The 20573-nt window shown below is 33.9% G+C and overlaps 1 protein-coding gene across 5 annotated transcripts in view; it reads right to left on the bottom strand.

Annotated features, from left to right (window-relative positions):
* HERC4 (HECT and RLD domain containing E3 ubiquitin protein ligase 4) overlaps positions 1-20573 on the bottom strand; it is a 108482-nt gene that overhangs the window by 37045 nt on the left and 50864 nt on the right. For 4 of the 5 annotated variants that reach the window (XM_016198405.2, XM_016198404.2, XM_016198401.2 and 1 more), the window contains 6 exons: positions 11392-11468; positions 10982-11106; positions 10162-10221; positions 9944-10055; positions 8547-8736; positions 6938-7110 (listed from right to left, as the gene is read on the bottom strand). In XM_016198405.2, coding sequence (XP_016053891.1) covers positions 6938-7110; positions 8547-8736; positions 9944-10055; positions 10162-10221; positions 10982-11106; positions 11392-11468 — 737 coding nt within the window. The remainder of the gene's footprint in view (positions 1-6937; positions 7111-8546; positions 8737-9943; positions 10056-10161; positions 10222-10981; positions 11107-11391; positions 11469-20573) is intronic. The other variant, XM_016198402.2, reaches the window with a different exon arrangement.

Here is a 20573-nt window from a genome sequence, read left to right as displayed (position 1 = left end):
ATCCCAGGAATGCAAGGTTGGTGTAATATTCAAATATCAATGCATTTCACTACATTTCAGAAAATAAAGCAGAAAAAAATAATTTGCTCATTTCAACAGATGCAGCAAAAAGAATCTAACAAAATTCAGTACCTCTTAATAAACACTTTCAGCAAACCAGAAATAAATGGAAACTTCTTCAAATAGATAAAGCCTACCTTAAAAAAAAAATTCCACAGGTAACATCACACTTATTTGTAAAATAATGCTTTCTTTCTAAGATTAAGAATTAGGCAAGGATATCCACTGAAACCATTTATATTCAACATTGTACTTGACATCTTAGTCAATAAAACAAGGCAAGAAAATAACATGATTGGGTACATAAATCCAAATGAATCTGATTATTGAAGCTTCTAAATTATCAAGGTTACACAGTACATAAAACTCAACTGAATTTCTTCACTAGCAACAAATATTTGGAAAATAAAAATTTTAAATTATAATTTACAGTAGCATCAAAAACAAAATATTAAAGAATTTAACAAAAGATATTGAAGCCTGGCTGGGCGTGGCTCAGCGGTTGAGTGTCAACCTGGGATCCAGGCAATCGGGGTTCGATTCCTGGTCAGGGCACATGCCCGGGTTGCGGGCTAGGCAGCCACTCAATGACTCTCATCATTGATGTTTCTGTTTCTCTCTCTCCCTCTCCTTTCCTCTCTCTGAAATCAATAAAGATATATTAAAAAAAAATATATATATATATATAGAAGACCTCTGAAAACTACAAAATATTGCTGAGAGAAAAAAGACTTAAATAAATAAGAGATATACTACATTCATAAATTGGGAAGAGACTAACAAGGTTCAAAAATTGCAAAAATGAATCTGACTGAACTCTAGTTTAAAGCAGCAATATAAAAAACATTTTTGGTATAACACAGGAAAATTGCATATGCCTAGGCAGATAGATGATATTACAGAAATATAGTTAATTTCTTTAGTATTACTCGTATGGAGGAAAATGTCCAAGAAAATTAATGCTGTTTGTATTTCAATGTTTTTGTATACAGAATGATATTCAACATAAAAATTAGAGAGTGAAGTGAATGGAAAAGATTTCAAAAAGGTCTGAGGAAGAACATTCTTGACAGAGAACAACATGAACTAAAGGAGACGAAAATTTGTATATACCTGCCCCGGCTAAACTGCTGGTTCAAGAATTAGAGGCACATGGAGCAGAGCCGGACCCAATATGAAGCTTGGAGCTAAGCCCAGCTAAAGCCCGACAAGGTGAGCCAACTTCTGCCAACTTTCAGGATGAGGCAGAGATGAGAATAAATGCTTATTACTGTATGCCAATGAGTTTCAGTGTGTTTTGTTGCCGATCATCACTGTGGTAAGAGCTGATACTCAGGGACATAAGGTATTAGAGTCAACAAATGATAGAATCAGAGTGATATTTTATGCAAATTATCCTGTTGGCAGAGTGAGGTATAGTCAAGAATGAATATAGAGGCTAGTGGTAGGGAACTAAATCAGGATATTAAAGGTTCAAGGTTTCTAGAAACAATGCAGAGGTCATGGTAGCTAATTGGATATAAAAAACAGGAGAAGAGCCTGGCTGGTGTTGCTCAGTGGTTTAGAGCCGACCTAGGATCCAGGAGGTCACGGGTCAATTCCCGGTCAGGGCACATGCCCGAGTTGTAGGCTCAATCCCCAGCAGGGGGCATGCACGGAGCAACAAATCAATGACTCTCATCATTGATGTTTCTATCTCTCCCTCTCTCTGAAATCAATAAAAACATATTTTTTTTAAAAAAAGAAGAAAACAGGAGGAGTCAAAGACAACTTCAAAATTTCAGGCCTGAATCAGTGGGGGGGGCAGGGGGGGAATGCTGGCAACACACTTACAAGTCAGGAAAAGACAATAATCTTGGTGAGACAGGAATAAGAGCTGGGAAGGATGATAAATTTGGTATTAAAACCTCTTTTTAGTGTAAAATGATGGCAAAACCATCAAGTAACTCAAGAGAAAGGTTTGCCTCAGACACATAATTTATAACTATTTTCCTTAAAGGAGACAACTAAAGCTGTATGTGGCAGGAGGTGAGGGAGAGGCAAAGAGTGAAGGGCCAAATGCAGACACTTTGATGCCACATTTCGGAAAAGAAAATAAACCATTGAAAAAAAACCAAAGTATAGCATATACAATTATATATAGTGTGCAGTACTTGATAATGATAATAAACTACTACATCCCTGGTTTATGTATTTACTATACTATACTTTTTATCATTATTTTATAGTGTAGTCTTCATACTTACCAAAAAAAAAAAAAAGTTGGCCGTAAAACAGCAAGCCATATTGCACCAGCAGTAGCCTCATACATCTCAAGCTTACCACATCTCTTGGTTGCATCGTCTCTTGTGCTTGATTTAATCTCATGTTGTTTGTATAATAACATGCTGTACAGACAGGCTTGCAGCCTAGGAGTAATGGGCTATATCCCATCTAGCCTAGGTGGATAGTCAGCTATCCCATCTTGGTTTGTTAAGTGCATCCTATGATGTTCACACAATGACAAAATTGCCCAACGATGCATTTCTCAGAATGTATCCCCATCATTAAGCAGCGCATGACTATACACACACTAACATTTTATCACATTGGACTCAAATGTAGTGATACTTGGAGAAAATGATTCACATTCCACTGACTGCTGATACATATTTTTCTTTAAGTATTTTAGATTTTAAAAGGTAAACAGCAGTTTCCTTCACCAATATCAACCAGTGTTTGCAGTCTGTATATCCTGCAAATACGTTTTTGAAAAGAAATATGACGTTAGAATAAAAATTAACAATTCAGAAATCAAATTTGGTTCAAAAACAGACAAACTGCAGTCAACTTAGACTTGGGAGGAAATTATGGCTGTTAATTCAGTCACAATAATTTAATAACTAAAGAGAAAATCAGTTAACAATGCTGTAAAAACAGGGAAATGAGACACTGAACAGAAGACTGATCCAAAGACCTGTATATAGATTTACATATAAAAACCAACAGTTTTAAAAAATATATAAAAATACATTTGTATAGTAGATATGACATTATTTTACCCAGAAAGCTTTCATTAGTTCTGAGTTCTGTGCCCTCCTATGTGTTCTCATAGCACCCTTCATTTTCCTTAATCTAGTACTTATTGTGCTATATCATAAATATTTATTTGCTTATATGTATAAAACTGCTCTAAATTTCTAATTTTAACAAGGGCAGAAATCATCTTTTCCTAATCACCACATCCCTAATGTCTAACACAATGATATACACATAGTAGGCACTCAATAAATATCTGTAAAATTAATTTTTAAAAAAAATCACATGGTAGTTCAAAACAGCCTGTACATTCAGTATACTGCCTGCAATGGACAAAATAAAATTATATGTTTGATCATAACACTTTTATTTCACATTTTAATTACAGTTTAGCATTCTGATTTATAAACCTCAGTTCAAAGGTGGTACATAGTAAGTAGAGATGTGTGTCATATCTGTTTGGTTTATTTAAGGGTTCCTTGCAAAAAAAATTTTTTTAAATCACTGATTTCAGAAGATTAGCAAGATACATAGCAATTAGACTAGATAGGCCAAGTTAAGTCTTTTCGTTAGGAACATCAGTATCCCTATAATGTACTGTTTGAAAACTCAGAAACTACTAAATAACCCAATTACTTGCCAGGAAACTCATTTAACTGGTATTACATCCATTCCTGACAGCAGGTACAAAAGCTATCTTTCTTACGCCATTTGGAGCATTGGATATGATTTTTAATTCAAAAGCTTTCCAAAGGACATGACATAAAGGGAGGAACAAGTCATCCATATATCCCAAAATGATTAGGAAACATACAGTCCAATTCTCTAGTTCTTAATCCTGCTCTAGGGTTAGGTCAAGAAGGAAATCACATGAGGAACCTTCTTCTAAATTTTAACCATGGAGCAGAGAGAATGAATATATACAGTTGTCAGTCATAAGGTGTTTTTGAAAAAACAAGTTTCTGATAAGCAATTTACTTGGGTTTCACTAAAGATGAAAATGAAGCATCCCTGATAGTTAATTTCCACGAGTATCCATTTATGGCAGATTAGGACCAAGGGAAGTTTTCTCCAAAGTAGGGGATAGAGGAAAGTGAGTGACTGCTCTAAGAACTCCCAGTAAGAGATGCTTAAGAAATTGGTATCATTATCATTCTGCTTTTGAGTATGTAACAATTTCGAAAAAGGACCTAGTTTCCATATAACCCAATGATCAAGTTAAGAGTAGCAGTTTCCCATCCAAACGGTGGTAATGGTGATAATAAAATCACTGCTGTATGTAAATATAATAATTTAATATATTGTATGATTTAAATAATACATCAATCCTGGGAAACTATTAGGCCAGTATTTTAACCCTTATTTTATAGATAATTCTCCATTTGCATATGCGATAAAGAGAAAGACTTGTTAAAAATTATAGATGACAGGAAGAAGCACAAATGGAGTTATAAACATGGTCTTTTAACAATACAGTACTATCAGCTATCATGGAAATAGGAACCACTAGATCTAGGGGCATAAAATAAAAGCAAAACTCCTGCCCTGGCCAAGTGGCTCAGTCAGTTGAAATGTCGTCCTGTACACCAAAAGGTCTCCGGTTCGATTCTGGTCAGGGCACATACCCAGGTTGTGGGTTTGATCCCCAAGTGAACACAGTAGGAACTGATCTATGTTTCTCTCTCACATCACTGTTTCTCTCCTTCCCTCCTTCTCATTCTCTCTCTTTTGCCCTTCTTCACTCTCTAAAATCAATAAAAACATAACTCTGGTAAGGAGTAAAAATAAATAAATAAATACCCCCTGTTAAACATATTATATTACTATTATCTGCCAATACAGAAGTACATTAGAAGCAGCAAGAACTTTGCAAGTAGACTTGGATTTGTATTTCAACTCTGTTACTTAGTAGTTTGTGACATTTGAAATTCAGAATAAGGGGCAAAATATCAACCACACAGAGTTTAAAAAGTAAAATGAGGAATATATATAACATGCTCACATGAATTAATGTATAAAGGAGATACGGCCCGGCCAGGAGAGGCTCAGCAGTTGAGCGTCGACCTAGGATCCAGGCGATCAGTTTTCAATTCCCGGTCAGGGCACATGCCCGGGTTGCGGGCTAAATCCCCAGTCAGGGGCGTGCAGGAGGCAGCCGATCAATGACTCTCTCATCATTGTGTTTCTCTCTCTCTCTCTCCCTCTCCTTTCCTCTCTCTGAAATCAATATATATTTAAAAAAAATTTTTTTAAAGGAGATACTAATCCTGGACACTGTTAGATTACTTTCTCTTCCCTTTCAGCTAGCAAAAATTTAGGATTCTAGTATCTAGCATGGCTCTATCAAAAAGGTCTCTGGAGATGGGACCCCCATGGGGTTCTTCTTCAGTAGAGAGTGAGGCTTCTGAGCTAAGCAGATAACTTACTTGCTCAAATTCTATCTGTAATTATGGAAGACAAAAGATTAAATTCCTTCCTCTTCTCCTACCCTCCCTTTTACTTGTGGTAAAAGACACAGCTAAAGCAACCAAAATATAAATATAAATAAATAAATAAATAAATATATATTTAAAGAGGTAAATAAAAATAAGTACATAAGAAAGGGGAAAAGGGTGAATAATTATTTGGGAATCAAGTCTGACTATAGGAAAAGAGTTCAGGGGTATCTAATTAATCTGTTGAATCCTAGACAAAAGGCATACAGAAAGGCTTATCCCATGAAGTCAGGGGATGTTCTTAATAGCAGATTACTGCAGAATCCAGTTAACCCTAAAGTGCTATTAGAAAGGCTTGTTCTAGGAAGGGCAATTAGAAGAATGACTTATTTCCTAGGAAAGAAATGGCTATCATTTCCTTAATTATAAAGAGAAATGATGACCGTTCCCCTCCCCCCGCCATGAATCTTGGACATTCTAAATACAAAAGAGTAATTTCAAAAAGACTGAAATTTAGAAAGTACACAGGAACTTCTCTAAAAGAAAAGAAAAAAATAAATGCTCCATATGGGTTCTTTCTTACAGAGAATAGAATACTATCTTCTTTATTCTCTTATCATTTACCTCAGTACTAGGTAAGAAGCATCTGAAAACAGTAAAGAAGCTGTTAAGGGGAAGAAGCTAAAGAGAAAAAGGTTCATATGAGTTTTTTAGTCATTTGTGAAGCTAGAAACATAAGCTTCTCCCTTAGGTCATGTCTCCCAATAGCATCTCAAGAATACCAAATGGCATAAAAGAGATATACCTACCAGCTATCAGGGATGTCTCAAATCCATCTTTAATGAAACAGCTGAGACTACTTCTTCATATAACTTTGAACTGCTACAAGTATAAAGGGTACTATTTTTTATACTGAGAGGAAGGGCAGGAAAGAACAATAGGTAAGTTAATGAATTATATATGGTTCTGATTTCAAGTTAGTTATTTGTTTCAAATGAAATGTTCTACTTTAACTGAAGCCATTAGTACCCAATAGCCAAAGAATATGAGTTTTGATTCTCATAATCACAAGTAGGATTCAGTCTCTTTCATATGATAGCCATCTATAAATAACAAAAACATGGTATTTAAACTAACAAATCATGTTCTTCACAAGAAAATATAAAGAGAATTCTAATTCATTAGTATATTATTGTTCTGCCCAACTACAGACAAGTTATCCATAAATGCCTAACGAAGTCAAATAAGACCAAAGCTCCAAAATACAGACGTATTATATCTTTTAAAGAAAAAATAGATAACTTTTTCAAATTTCTATTATATATCTTTAATGCCAAACTAAATCTATAATATATTAATATTAAAATAAACATTATCGATGTTAGTAGCAATGGGGAAAGAGGAAAATAAACTATTGGACATACCCTATGTAATATTTCTAAAACCTTTAATGCAGTATGAAGAAAACTGTTGAAAATTCTTCTTTCAGAAGGGGGAATGCCAATCTTGTAGAGTTTCAAAAGATGTACCACAACTTCCTTAAAAAGTTCTACAATCTTGAGGAATAGTGGAGGTTCAAGTACTGACCACCAGTTTTCTGTTATTAAAAGGTGAACACACAAATAAAATAAATTTAAAGAATCACGATTTTCAAAATAATACTGAGTTTTCTTCTAAAGTAATGGCCCTTAACCCTTTGAAAATCCCAGGAAGATACACATGACACAATATTTTGTGTAACATTTCTAGACCTCACCTCACTTTCAAGTTAAAGAATATTGTTCTAAAAGCTCTCAAAAGCAAAAATATATAGATGATGTGTTGTGGAATTATGTACCTAAATCCTGAATAATTTTGTTAACCAGTGTCACCCCAATAAATTCAATAAAAAGAAAAAAGAAAGTAAGAAAGGTGTACTGAACTTATATTTTTGGTTTCCTAAATTATATTTAAAACTCACCATTATACCTAATATTAACACCAGTTATTAAAAAGTGCTTTGGAAATTAGAATTTTAGTTTTTAAACAAAACACTTTAAAACTGTATTGCTTCAATATTTAAAGATCTTCCCAAGCTTTATCTCTCAACACAAAGTTGAAATATTGTGAAGCACCACCTTTAAAATGCAAGGTACTCCAGAAAATCAAATACAGAAGCTGAACGATATAAAGTACATGTCTGTCTTTTCCTACATTCACTATTTGTTGTTATTAACTACAAATACCACAATCCTACGAAGCAGACAGAAAGAAGACAAAAACTTCTGACAACATGGAATAATGTTCTGTGAGTCCCTGCCTCACTCTTCTATTACTAATTCCCCAGGGTTCCCCGATTCTACCCTACTTGTTGCTTCCTCTGCTCATCTTCAGCCTAAAAATTCTTGTACTGATTTTATTACTTCCATATATCTCAGCTTCACATACCTAACAAAAACTATTAGGAAAGAAAGCACTGTGTTCAATGTAGCAAACTATAACAGCCAGGAGACAGAGATGAAATCTTCACAATTAGAAAAACTAGGATAAGAAAAATTTAGGCCAAAACTCTTGAGGAGACAGAGACAGAACTGTAAGATCAGATAAGCAGAATCTCATCTACGTGCAGAGAAATAAATCAAACATCAGGAAACTAGCAAGTGAGGGAAAGAGAAGGCAAAGGGTTAACAGAATTCAGGGAAGATTTAATACCCTTGTTTGTTCAATTTTAATTGTTCCTCCTCCTTTACTTCTTTAATAGCAATATCACTCTAGAGGAGATGGGGGAGGGGAATATGAAATACAATTTTTGTCTTTCCTGATACTGTCTCTGCTACTGTGTTTGATTAAAATTTTAATACTGCATCCAACAACTTCAACAACTAGCATCAGATGACTAGAAAAAAGCAACAAAAGGAAAAACAGGCTTATTTTTCCCTAAGTCAACGTCAAATAAGCAGGGTAGAAAAATTTCAATGAGCAAAAAGGTAAGAACTTCGGAGCATTTTCATTTAGAGAAAAGGTTATAAAAGAAAAAAAATTTAAAAGTCTTACCAAGTACTTTCAATGGTGCCTTTTCTAGGTTCACAAGAGCTGTACCAAAGGGAATTGCTATTGTTGTAAAATTGTTGGAATCACTCATCAGGGGACATTCTGGTAGAGTAAGATAAAACCTCAATGCTTCAACATCAGGTAAGGAGCTAGTCAGTTTAGGAATCAGATTCTTTTCCAAACTAGCTGCCACCTATATTTTGACAAAAAGTAAAACCTACTTCATTTAAAATAAATGTACTTTCCCCCCAAAATTTTAAAAAATAACAACAAAAAGATAATCTTATACTACAGCAAACATGAAATGGTGAAAGAAAAAAGTGTCTTGCAATGACTCAGTGAATGTACTTTGGAGCATAATCAAAATTAATGCCTACGCATTGCTAAAAGAATAACTTGTATGCAAGTCACATTTAAACTCTCTCTCTATAGTTGTATAAAAACTTAACCAACATGGTAATGTTGAGCAATTAAGGGTCTGTGCCAGACATCTGAAAAAATTTACAAATACTTGACAGCTAAATTACAAATGTTTTAAAATAAAACCTTAATTCTTATACTAATATACAGTGAAACCTCGGTTCCCAAATTTAATTTGTTCCAGAAGGCTGTTTGAGGAGTGATTTGTTTGAAAACCTAATCATTTTTTTCCCCATTAGAAATGACGTAAATTGAATTAATTCATTCCAGACCCCCAAATGATTACCTGTTTTAACCTTTCTTATATAGAGTATGTCTTGTGTACTGATTAATCTATAAACAAACACTTCTTTTCTCAAATTACTGAACCACCCCCTACTAGCCTTAAACAAATCACTTTCAGCACTTGTTCCAGGGTGTTTTTCAGGAAGCCAGCATGCAGCATCTTTGCTTTTTCACATATCACTGCCTGCAAATGCTGTCACTGGCTAACTGCTTTTCATTTATCCAAATCAACAACGATTTTTCTACCTCTTCAATTGTGTGTGATCACTGTTTCTTTCACACCCTTAGCAACATTAGCATTCTTGAACGACGACCTCTTTATGTTTTAAAATTGTGCTAATGGTCCATATCACCAGGGACTAAAGCAAAACAAACAAACAAATTCACAGTACAATTTCCATGCTTTTTGTCATGCTAGTATATCAGCGTGAAAGTGCTGTCAGGTCCAGAACCAAAGTTTTGTTCAACAACTGGGACATTTCTTCAGTGAACGACTTGGTCGAGAAACGAATTGTTTGAGATGGGAGATATTCGAAAACTGAGGTTTGACTGTATTTGAAAAAAACCATACAAAGGGCACCGTGATGAAGAGTATAAAACGCTAAAAAGTTAATTAGGCTATAAACATAAAGTTACATTGAATAAAAACTCAACAGACTACATAATACAAATATGGAGTAATTAAAAAAGCAAACCTGCTGAGCTATCTGAGGAGAATCAGGTTGTATAAGTTTGTGGAATAAAAGCCTAGCAGCATTCATATCAACCCCTGAGAATCTGGTGCCTGTTCTATAGTGATCATCATTGCTATTAAAAAAAGAGAGAGAAAAAATAATAAAATAAAACTTTAAAATTATTTCACTTATTTAATATAAAATTTTTAAATTCAGTATATCAAAAAATTGCCACTTACCTAACAGCTAAAAAACTTCCATTTAAACAACCAGAAGAAGAAAATGTCCCATCTATTTCACTAAAAAGGAATTTAAAAATCCCCAAATCACAAAATGAGAAATCTGTTTGCCTTCTTTTTAAAAAAAATTAAAATAAATGTTTAATCTATTTAATTCTACAAGCATTCTTCTACTCAACACTTAATTAGAATAAATCAGGATTTTATAAATTACTAAAGATTAAATAATACTTGATAAAGGTATTACTATTACACTTTTGAGTTTCTCAAATATTACTTTCATCCTCTGATTCACTGAACAAATCTGATGTTCATTAAAAATTTTTTTTTATAAAAACATGCACATTTAATTTTCTTAATTCCACACTCTGGTAAATGTATCTGGGATGTTATTTTTTTGAGGCCTACACTAACACAAACTACAATTAGAAAAACTTCAAGTACTAAACAAGTTTATCTATAAGCAAAATATTCAAGAAAGTAATACTCAAATCTTCCAAGGAGTATAAAAGTTAAGACAGTGACCACTAGGAAGTTACAAGAAACATATTTCAATCCCAATCCTAAAGTGACTATATTTAATATTTTAAGTCATTTCCTATATCATTATGTATATGAAAGAATTCTAACATAAATCTAAGTGAAAGATATCTTAAAATATCCATTACTATAGAAATTCTAGACATTTTAACTTTTATACATAAACCATTCAGAAGGTGACATTTAATAAAATATTCACTTAAATAAAATCTCCTAAGTACAGGTTGCTCTACCACAGAGCTTAGAGGTTGTGCGTGTGTAAGTAAAATGCCTTTCTTACTTGGCTATCTCCACAGGAAACCTTCCAGAGGGGTAGCTCAGCCATTTTTGAATCAGAGCTTCGTTCACAGTCCAGATCTGCTTTGAAGGATCAGGACATCTAAAATCATCTGGTGGCCCACAGTTCTAAATTTTAAAACAAGTAGATTAGTCAGAGAGAGGAGATATTATATATAATCTAAACCCAGATATATAATCAAATATACTATGTATTTAATTTATTTAAAAAGCATGTAAATATCTACTAAACACTTGAAACAAAAACTTCTTAAATGAACCAAAAGTTTTGTAGATTTGAGGAAAAGAATTTAAGGCAATTACTTTATAACATATAATGAACATTTATGGGTTCAAAAATTTCTTCAAAATTATTTGAGCTTAGTAATTATTTATTTATATGACTACTATTACCTGGGGATTAGAGTAATGTGAAAAGCTTTGATCTCCACCTGAGAAAATTCTTTTTACACAGAAATATTCTTCAGAATCTGTGATAAAAATAAAATGTAAACGAATAATAATAAATAAATCAAGATTTATACCACATTTTCAAAACATCAAATATGCTACTGGATTTTCTCTTAATCATCTAACTTAATTAGACCTCCTAGTCATGGACTCAATGATATAAAATAAATTGGAATATTCTAATTGCTATGGAAATGAGACTGATCAAGTGACAAAAATTAAATGATCCCACAAGCATAAACAGCATTTGCTAAGTTTACAAGTCTTCCTCTGTCCTGCACAAAAAACGGTGTTTTACAGTCTATATGTTTTTTTTTTGAGAGAGAGTGGGGAAGGAAGGAAGCTAGGGAGAAAGAAACATTGACCAATTGCCGCCCATCTGGGGATCGAATCCACAACATAGGTATGTGCTCTGACAGGAAATCAAACCCACAACCTTTTGGTGTATGAGATGATGCTCCAACCAACTGAACCACACTGGCTCTAGTATGTATCTTTATTATCTTAACAATTTTAAACTGAAGATGATGTACAAATTGAATGTAAGGTGTGGTATAAAAGCTTAGAAGAAAATAAAAATTAAGAATATTCATTTTTAAAAAGAATGACAACAAAGTAAATGTTAAAACTTGAGTAAATACTTCATTATATAAAGTTATTTTCTCCTTGAATATAGCTGCACAAAAGTAAGATAACACACATAGTTCTTTTATGACAACTACTTATCAATAAAATCCAAATCCAATCCAAAGACATAAAAATTAATAAGCAAATTTAGCAGAAGGGACAATAGAGTTCCTTTTAAAAAAGATATGTTAATATAAATACATAATATAAAATAATATTTATCTAACTTAGAACATAATAATAAAAGTTTAAGAGTTCAGAAGATTGCCCAGCCGGGCGTGGCTCAGCAGTTGAGCATCGACCTAAGATCCAGGAGATCAGGGTTAGATTCCCGGTCAGGGCACATGCCTGGGTTGCAGGCTAGGCAGCCGATCAATGACTCTCTCATCATTGATGTTTCTATCTCTCTCTCTCCCCCCCTCCTTTCCTCTCTATGAAATCAATAGAGATACATTTAAAAAAAATAAAAATTAAAAAAAAATTAAAAAAAAGAGTTCAGAAGATTAATATGACCCAATTTTCCACAAGTAACAAGAAACCTCTGAGGCCAAAAACAACTTTTAAGAACAGATTTAAAGGGAAAATCTAAAATATTAAATAAACTGATCATTCAACTTAAAAATCTTTTCTCTACACCATTCTCACAATTCTGCATGAAATCGTTCATTTCCTCAAAAAACTTAACAGGATGTTGTTCTTTTACTCCTAAAATGTAATTCTGTCCTCTATAAATAATTATTAAGAAGACAGATGAGCCCTGGCCAGTGTGGCTCAGTGGTTAGAACATAGGCCAGTGCACCAAAGGGTCTCGGGTTCGATACCTGGCCAAGGGCATGTGCCTGGGTTGCAAGTTTGATCCCCAGCCTGGGTAGGGGCGAATGCAGAAGGCAACCAATCGATGTTTCTCTCTCTCTCCTTTCCTCCCTCCCTCCCACTCTCTCTCAAATAAAAAGACAGATGACTAATCTACAGTAAATGAATAGGTTTCTAGGGGCTGTGAGTAGAGCACCAAAAATTATTTTCCTTAATTTCCTTTTAATTACTACTACAAAAAGTTGGTGAAACCTAGTTATTTGTCCTATACAGCTTCCTGCAGACTGTATTTTGCTGACTGTATCCCCAAGTTTTCTCCTAACATTTTTTTAGGGGGTGGGAGTCTTCTGTATTTCCTGTAAATTTACAGTTGGATCTAGAGAGGTTTTAGAGTTTGATTATTTCAACAAAAGTATTACATGATAGTGACAATGGGATTGTTTCCCCACCAGTAAGCAGATAATGTGTGATTAGGTTCCTTTTTATGATGTTAGTAACCACTCATGTGCTATGCTTAGACCATTAATTCATTGCAGGTTTAAAAATGATATGGCTCTGGCCGGTGTGGCTCAGTTGGTTAGAGCACCATCCCATGCACCAAAGGGTTGCAGGTTTGATTCCTGGACAGGGCACATACTGGGTTGCAGGTTCGATCCCTGGTCAGGGTGCATATGGGAGGCAACTGATCAATGTTTCTCTCTCTCTGGAATCAATGAAAAACATAGCTGGACCATTAGCTTTCCCCTATCTACTACATAGTTTGTTATCCTACAATAGAAAAGAAAGGATTAATAATTATTTCCATTTATTTACTATCCTTTTGCTTTTTGAATTTGCATTTCTTGACAGTAAAGAGGATAATAAGTTTTGCATGTTTCTTAGTAACATGAATATCCTGCTTTGGAATTTCCATTAATTTACCTATTTGCTGTCTTAACATTTGTCTTGTTTATTAGGTATCTTCTTCTTTTTCTCACCAATTATCTATGAGCCCTTTAAAAATTCAGGTCATTAACCTTAGACTGTATTTGCTACAAATATTTTCCTAAATAATTATTTAATTTTGACTTGCAGAAGATTTATTTTTCCACTTAATCAAATGTATTTATCTCATTCATTATGAAGACTTTCATTGCCATAATGCTGAATGGGACTCTTCCCATCTTCAAATCACAGAATTATCATCTTAATTTTTTTACATTTAACTTTTTAATCCATCTATAACTTATTCTAGTATATAATGTGAGGTTAGACTCTAAACTGACTTCTGCCGCACCCCCAATTTTCATGTGTTCAGTAATTCTTCTCCCTTCTCCACGTATAAGTGATGTCTAGTTTTAAGTTTATAAAATGACACTAACTTTTCCACCTATAACACAAAACTCTAAACAATTTTGGCACTCTTCTCTATCTCAAGTGTTCTCCAAGTCTTACATCCAAAAGCCATTACCAATCAAATTGAGTTTGAATTTGAAACAAAACCTATAAACAATGCCTATACAGGGATTTTTTTTAACCCTGGACTTTCCATTAAGTTATAATGATCTGAATATCTATGCATATACCAATAATCTGATTTGTTACAGTTTTATAGTATATGTTGTCACATCTAGGAGGTCTAGCTCAGTCTCCTTACTCTTCACTAAATACATTGTCAAGAAAAACTGCGAAGACTTTGAAATAGGCCCCAATGCAAAATAAAACAAAACTAAATCTGGTTAGGACTCCCCTCTTCAGGAGTATCTCCACTTGAGAGGTGTTTTTGAGCTATTTACAATACTGTAAATTGTACAGTTGTCCCTCCATATCTGTGGAGATTGGTTCCAGGATACCCTCCACCCACTTACTGCCAGGATACCAAAATCCACAGATGTTTAAGTCCCGTATATAAAATGGCACAGAACAATGCACACAATTGGCCCTCTGAGTCCGTAGATTCCCAATCATAGACTGAAAGTACTGTTTTCGATCCACAGTTGGTTGGATCCATGCATGCAAAACCTGCAGAAATAGAGGGCCAACTGTACTTCTATTTAGGAGCAATAGTGACAGAGATACAACTATGTGTGTGCTTTTGATTTACAAGGAAAAGGAATAGTTTTTTATGGTCTCTGAACCCCTTTTTATTCTTAGGACTTATTTAGGACCCCAGTACCTCAGAATATGACTGTTTACAAAGTGCCTCCAAAGAAGTGATTAAGGTAAAATGAGGTTGTTAGGGTGGGAAACTATTCCAATATGCTTGGGTTTCTGTTTATGTAGTTTAAAAGCACTCATACTTACTATATTAGAATTGAAAATTAAGAAATTAACAAAATACTGATTTATTTGAAGATGAGCAATAACATGCACTGCATGTTAACATAGATAACATCTCAGTATTAACATGAAAGTAATTTTGCTTGACTGTCCTCAAGCAAGTATCAGTTTGTTCCAGAATTTGAAAGCGTAACTAAAGACAGAACATGGTAAGTGAATTTTTATTGCCTCAGTTTATACTTGACTGTGAAAGAAGGTATGAAATTTGTTATAATCTTAGCAAAGTTCACTCATTTTTGAAGGACGTGCTCCTGTGATTTACTGGTTAATGACTTTACCTATAATATATTATTTTTTGTGGAATCAGATAGCAAAAATTCTGTGTCTTAACAGAATAATTTTCTATGTTTTATGTTGACTTTATTGCCTTTCATTTTTTTGAGGGGAAAAAAGAACAAAGATTCCTCACTCATAAAGGAGCTAAGGTTTTTTTAAATCACATTACTATCTATATTTATTTTGAAATATTTTACCGACTTTTTCTCTTTAATAAAATAAGCAAGCATTACATCTTAATATTCAAATCTTCTCACAACTTTTTGTTTTTCCTCACAACTTTTTTTAATTTTTGCCTTTCTGCTACGAGCTGAACTGTGTCCCCACAAAATTCTTACGTTGAAACCCTATTCCCAGTACCTCTGAATATGACTACATTTGGAGATAGAACCTTTAGAGGAGTGATTAAGGTGAAATTAAGTTGTTAGGTTGGGGCCCTAATCCAATATACCTGGTGCCATTATAAGAAAAGGAAGAAACACCTGCCATGCACACATAGAGAAAAAGTCATCTGTGGACACAGCAAAAAGGCAGTCATCTGCAAACCAAGGAGAGGGGCCTCAGGAGAAACCAAGCCTGCTAAAACCTTGATCTTGGACTTTGAGTCTCCAGAACTGTGAGAAAATAAATTTCTGTTGTTTAATCCACTCAATCTGTAGTATTTTGTTATGGCAGCCCTAGCAAACTAATACATTTCCCCAAATCAGAGTCTAAATAGAATCTGATTTGGGGAAGTGTATTAGTGTTATGTGAAACTATCTTTGAGATTTCCTACAGAGGCGCTGGAGAATCACAAAGATTTCATTCAACATATAAGAAGAGATGTCAATAATAATTATGTCTGTTTGATGTTTTACTATTAATAAGAGTTACACGGGAAGAACTGTCCATCAGAAAAGATACTGAACCTTCCCCAGGTTAAATAAATATATATGATAAAATACAATTTAATATAATTATTTAAAAAATTGTTTGTTTTATGAGAATCCCTGGAGATTCATCAATATTCTTACTTTCTATGTTTAAATATGAAAGGAAATACTATTCAAAACTCCAACAGTTCTGTCAAATTTTCCTATATTTATTAAAATTCAGTCCTAATTTCAGTTATTTAACTTATTTTATTTTAAAATGTTTTTATTGATTTCAGAGAGAGAGTGAGAGGGAGGGAGAGGGAGAGGGAGAGAGAAACATCAATGAGAGAGAACCACCAATCAGCTGCCTTCTGCACTCACTCTACTGGGGCTCGAGTCCACAACCAGGGCATGTGCCCCAACTGGGAATCAAACTGGTGACCTCTCAGTGCATAGGATGACAATCAACTGAGCTACACCAGTCAGGGCATTATTTAACTTATTTTAAATGTTTTCTGTTACTATCTTACTGCTTTAATTCCTACTTAATATCTTCTACAGTAGTTTTCAAATAGAGGTGTATTTCAGGCTTACCAATGGAGTTTTATAAAAATATAGATGTCTAAATTTGATCCCTGACTTAAAGAATCTCTTTACTTGATATGCATGGTTTTAGTAATGGTACATTAGGTTTCAGGATTACTACAGCAAGAATTTTTCATCTACAGAAAGTTACTCATCCATATTTATAAATCAGATGCCAAAGTCACTGACTTGTTTGAGAATGGGGTTAATCATCCTCCTCAGAAAACACTGTGCTTAAAAAAGTCTTTCGGAATAAATGTTTTTTGTGTGTCACAGAAACATCTTTCCCTGTCAGCCATATTATTCTTATTAAGAACCCTCATCAGATCTTTCCACTTGACAATTATCAGTATTAAATTAGCCAAAGTCATTTCAAGCTTCTGTCACCTACTAATTGTTTTACTCTTATGTTTGTGCAAAGGCTCTCCTATAAACTGTAGGCCAGAGTGTGTGTTTTCAAAGAAGGACAATTTCAGAGTCCTGGGAAAAGGACTACAACAGGTATTTGAAACCCACTTATACTTCAAAGAATAGACACTTGGATACAGGCTTCTGAGGAAACATGGCTTAGATAACGTCAAAACACAATGGAATATTATTCAGCCATAAGTAAGAAAATTTTGCCATTTGTGACAACATGGATGAACCTTGGGCATTATACTAAGTGAAGTGACACAGAGAAAAACATATACTGTATGATCTCACTTATATGTGGAATCTTTAAAAACAAAAAACAAAGCTCACAGATACAGAGAACAGATTGGTGGATTGGTGGTTGCCAGAGGCAGGGGCTGGGCAAAATGGGTGAAGGGAGTCAAAAGGTAAAAACTTCCAGTTATAAAATAAACCATGGGGAAATAATGTACAGAATAGTGACTACAGTTAATAGTACTGTATTGCAATTTGAAAGTTGCTAAGAGAGTAAATCATAAAAGTTCTCATTACAAGAAAATAATTATGATGATGGATGTTAACTAGACTTAGTGTGATGATCATTTCACAATATATACAAATACGGAGTCATATGTTGTACACCTGAAAATAAAATGTTATATAACAATTTAAAAAATATATATCTGATCCTTGCTGATCTACAGATCTTAACAAGAATTCAAACTCTTACTAGAACTCTGTTCTTTTAATAGTAATAGTTATTTGCATGAATTCAGTAAGAATCTGTTCGCCTTCTTACTAGTTTGTACCTCTTTCATAACTGATTGACTAAATCAATTATGTAAGCAAGGATTTATCTGCAGTGTCACATTTGAGAATGATGGTTGTTGAATTTGGTACAAGTAATTTTAAGGAATAAAGGTTGGCTGTACTTATGAAGCCAATGCCTGCAATGCCTCCAGTGCAGTAAGGGATTAATGCATCAGATCTGGGACAGTGTCATGTGTTGACTTTGTCTCCCAAAAATTCATATGTTGAAGTCTTAATCCCAAGTACCTCAGAACATAACCTTATTCAGAAATAGGGTCTTTGGAGATGTAACTGGTTGAGCTGAGGTCAAAGTGGAGCAGGGTAGACCCTAATACAAGATTTCCTCTTATGAAAGAGGAAAATTGGGACACAAATATGCACATAGAAAGAATGCCATGTGAAGATGAAGGCAGAGATCTACTAGCCAAGGAATGTCAAAGGTTGCCAGCAAACCACCAGAAACTAGAAGAGAAACATGGAACAGATTTTCCTTTATAGCCCTCGGAAGCAGCTCTGTCAATCCCTTGATCTTGGATTTCTAGCCTCCAGAACCATGAGTCAATAAATTCTGTGTTGTTCAAGCCACTCAGTTTAGATTTTGTTATAGCAGCCCTAGCACACTAATACAGCAACCCAAACTTTATGCCTTCTAAAGAAAGATTTGCCCTTTGCCCAGCTCCAAGGAAATAACCTGGAAGTCTTTGGAACAGCCTCTTAAAAAGTGTTGCTTACCTGTGTATTAAGGCCACACAAGATTAAGTTTATGCTAACAATGTGATTTATGGTGAGGGCCATGGGCTTCGTCTCTAGAGGGGTTGACTAAATTAAATTCACATTTAACTACTGTTTATGCCACACATCTTTAGTATAGTGCAAATTATCAACCATTATACAGGGGGGGTCAAAAGTAAGATTACAGCTGTCTGTATGGGAAATAATACAATAATTAATAAATAATAATACAAGAATAAACTGTTCTGCATACTCACAATTGTAAACCTACTTTTGCCCCACCCTGTATATATGCCATATATATAGTGTGGTAAAAGATACGTAACAAAGTTTATAATTTTAACTATTTTAAAGTGTACAACTCAGCGGCATTAAGCACATATACAACGTTGTGCAACTATCATCATGAGATTCATCTCCAGAACATTTTTATCATATCAGGCATTCTGTACCCATAACAGCATCTCTTCGTTCACCTCCTCTTCCCCGGTAACCTCTGTTCTACTTTCTATTTCTGTAAATTTGAACGTTGTAGGTATCTCATAGAAAAGAAATCATATGGTATTTGTTCTTTTGTGTCTGGCTTCCTTCACTTAGCATGTTTTCAATAGTCATCCACCTTGTAGCATAGATCAAAATTTCATTCCTTTTTATGAGGACTACTATTTGATTACAGGTACACACCACATTTTCATCCACTCATCTGTAGATGGACATTTGAGTTGTTTGCACCTTTTGGCTACTGTGAATCAATCATTTTTTGATGAAACTAAATTGTAGCAAAATTACTAATTTTAAAATTCCATCTGCTTTCTCATTTTAATGCAAATAATCTCAATGTATACAATTTCAATGGTGACAACATGCATTCCTAAATGACTATATAAACAGAAATACATGATTCTTCACAATATCCATACTGCTTTAAAATATAAAATCTTTATTAGGTTATTAGTGCTTTTTATGGAAGAAACTGATATGATAAAACACCAACATGCTGCTGAGGACACAAGAAAAAGAAAACTACTACTAAAATAAATACATGTTCCAAACCTAACTAACTGGAAGAAAATGAAGCCATATTCTAAAGACAAAATCAAACAAAAAACAAGAAAAGAGTATCACATCTTGACCTTTGCAAAATAGAAGCATAACTGAGACAGCCTTTTAGTTACCAAAAATAAATAAATAAAAAAGAATCTTCAAGGTTATTCATAATAAACATTTATGGACCTTTTCAAATGTCAATCTTCATAGTATGCTCACCACTGAATAAAGTCTCAACAGGACTCAAGTCCCACAACTCAAGGAAACTCTTAAAGAAAGTCAGACATAGATAAAATTAAACAATTCTGAAGAATAGTTTAGGATGGTAAAGGAAATATATTATCTATATATGTGTAAGCACATTTTGGCTGTAGCATGTCAAAGACATGAATGAGAAAACAGCCCTTGAATATTTCAAAATGTTTACGTAACAAGTTCATAGCAACGAAAAAGTAACCAGATCTATTGAAAGAATAATAGAAAATAAAAATAAATAAGTTACATATTTGGTTAAAGCAGTAGGGGTATAAAAAGCAAATTTTTAAATTTTAGTATTTTAAATAGGCAATAAAATCATATTTCAAAAAAATAGAAAATGTTAACAATTTCAAAGTCCCATAGGTACCCAAAAGAATTGAAAGCAGGGTCTCCAAGAGATATTTGTATACC

The sequence above is a fragment of the Miniopterus natalensis genome, chromosome 14 (assembly GCF_054644295.1).
Source record: "Miniopterus natalensis isolate mMinNat1 chromosome 14, mMinNat1.hap1, whole genome shotgun sequence".
NCBI classification, from domain to species: domain Eukaryota; kingdom Metazoa; phylum Chordata; class Mammalia; order Chiroptera; family Miniopteridae; genus Miniopterus; species Miniopterus natalensis.
This window is presented reverse-complemented; position numbering and strand designations above follow the sequence as displayed.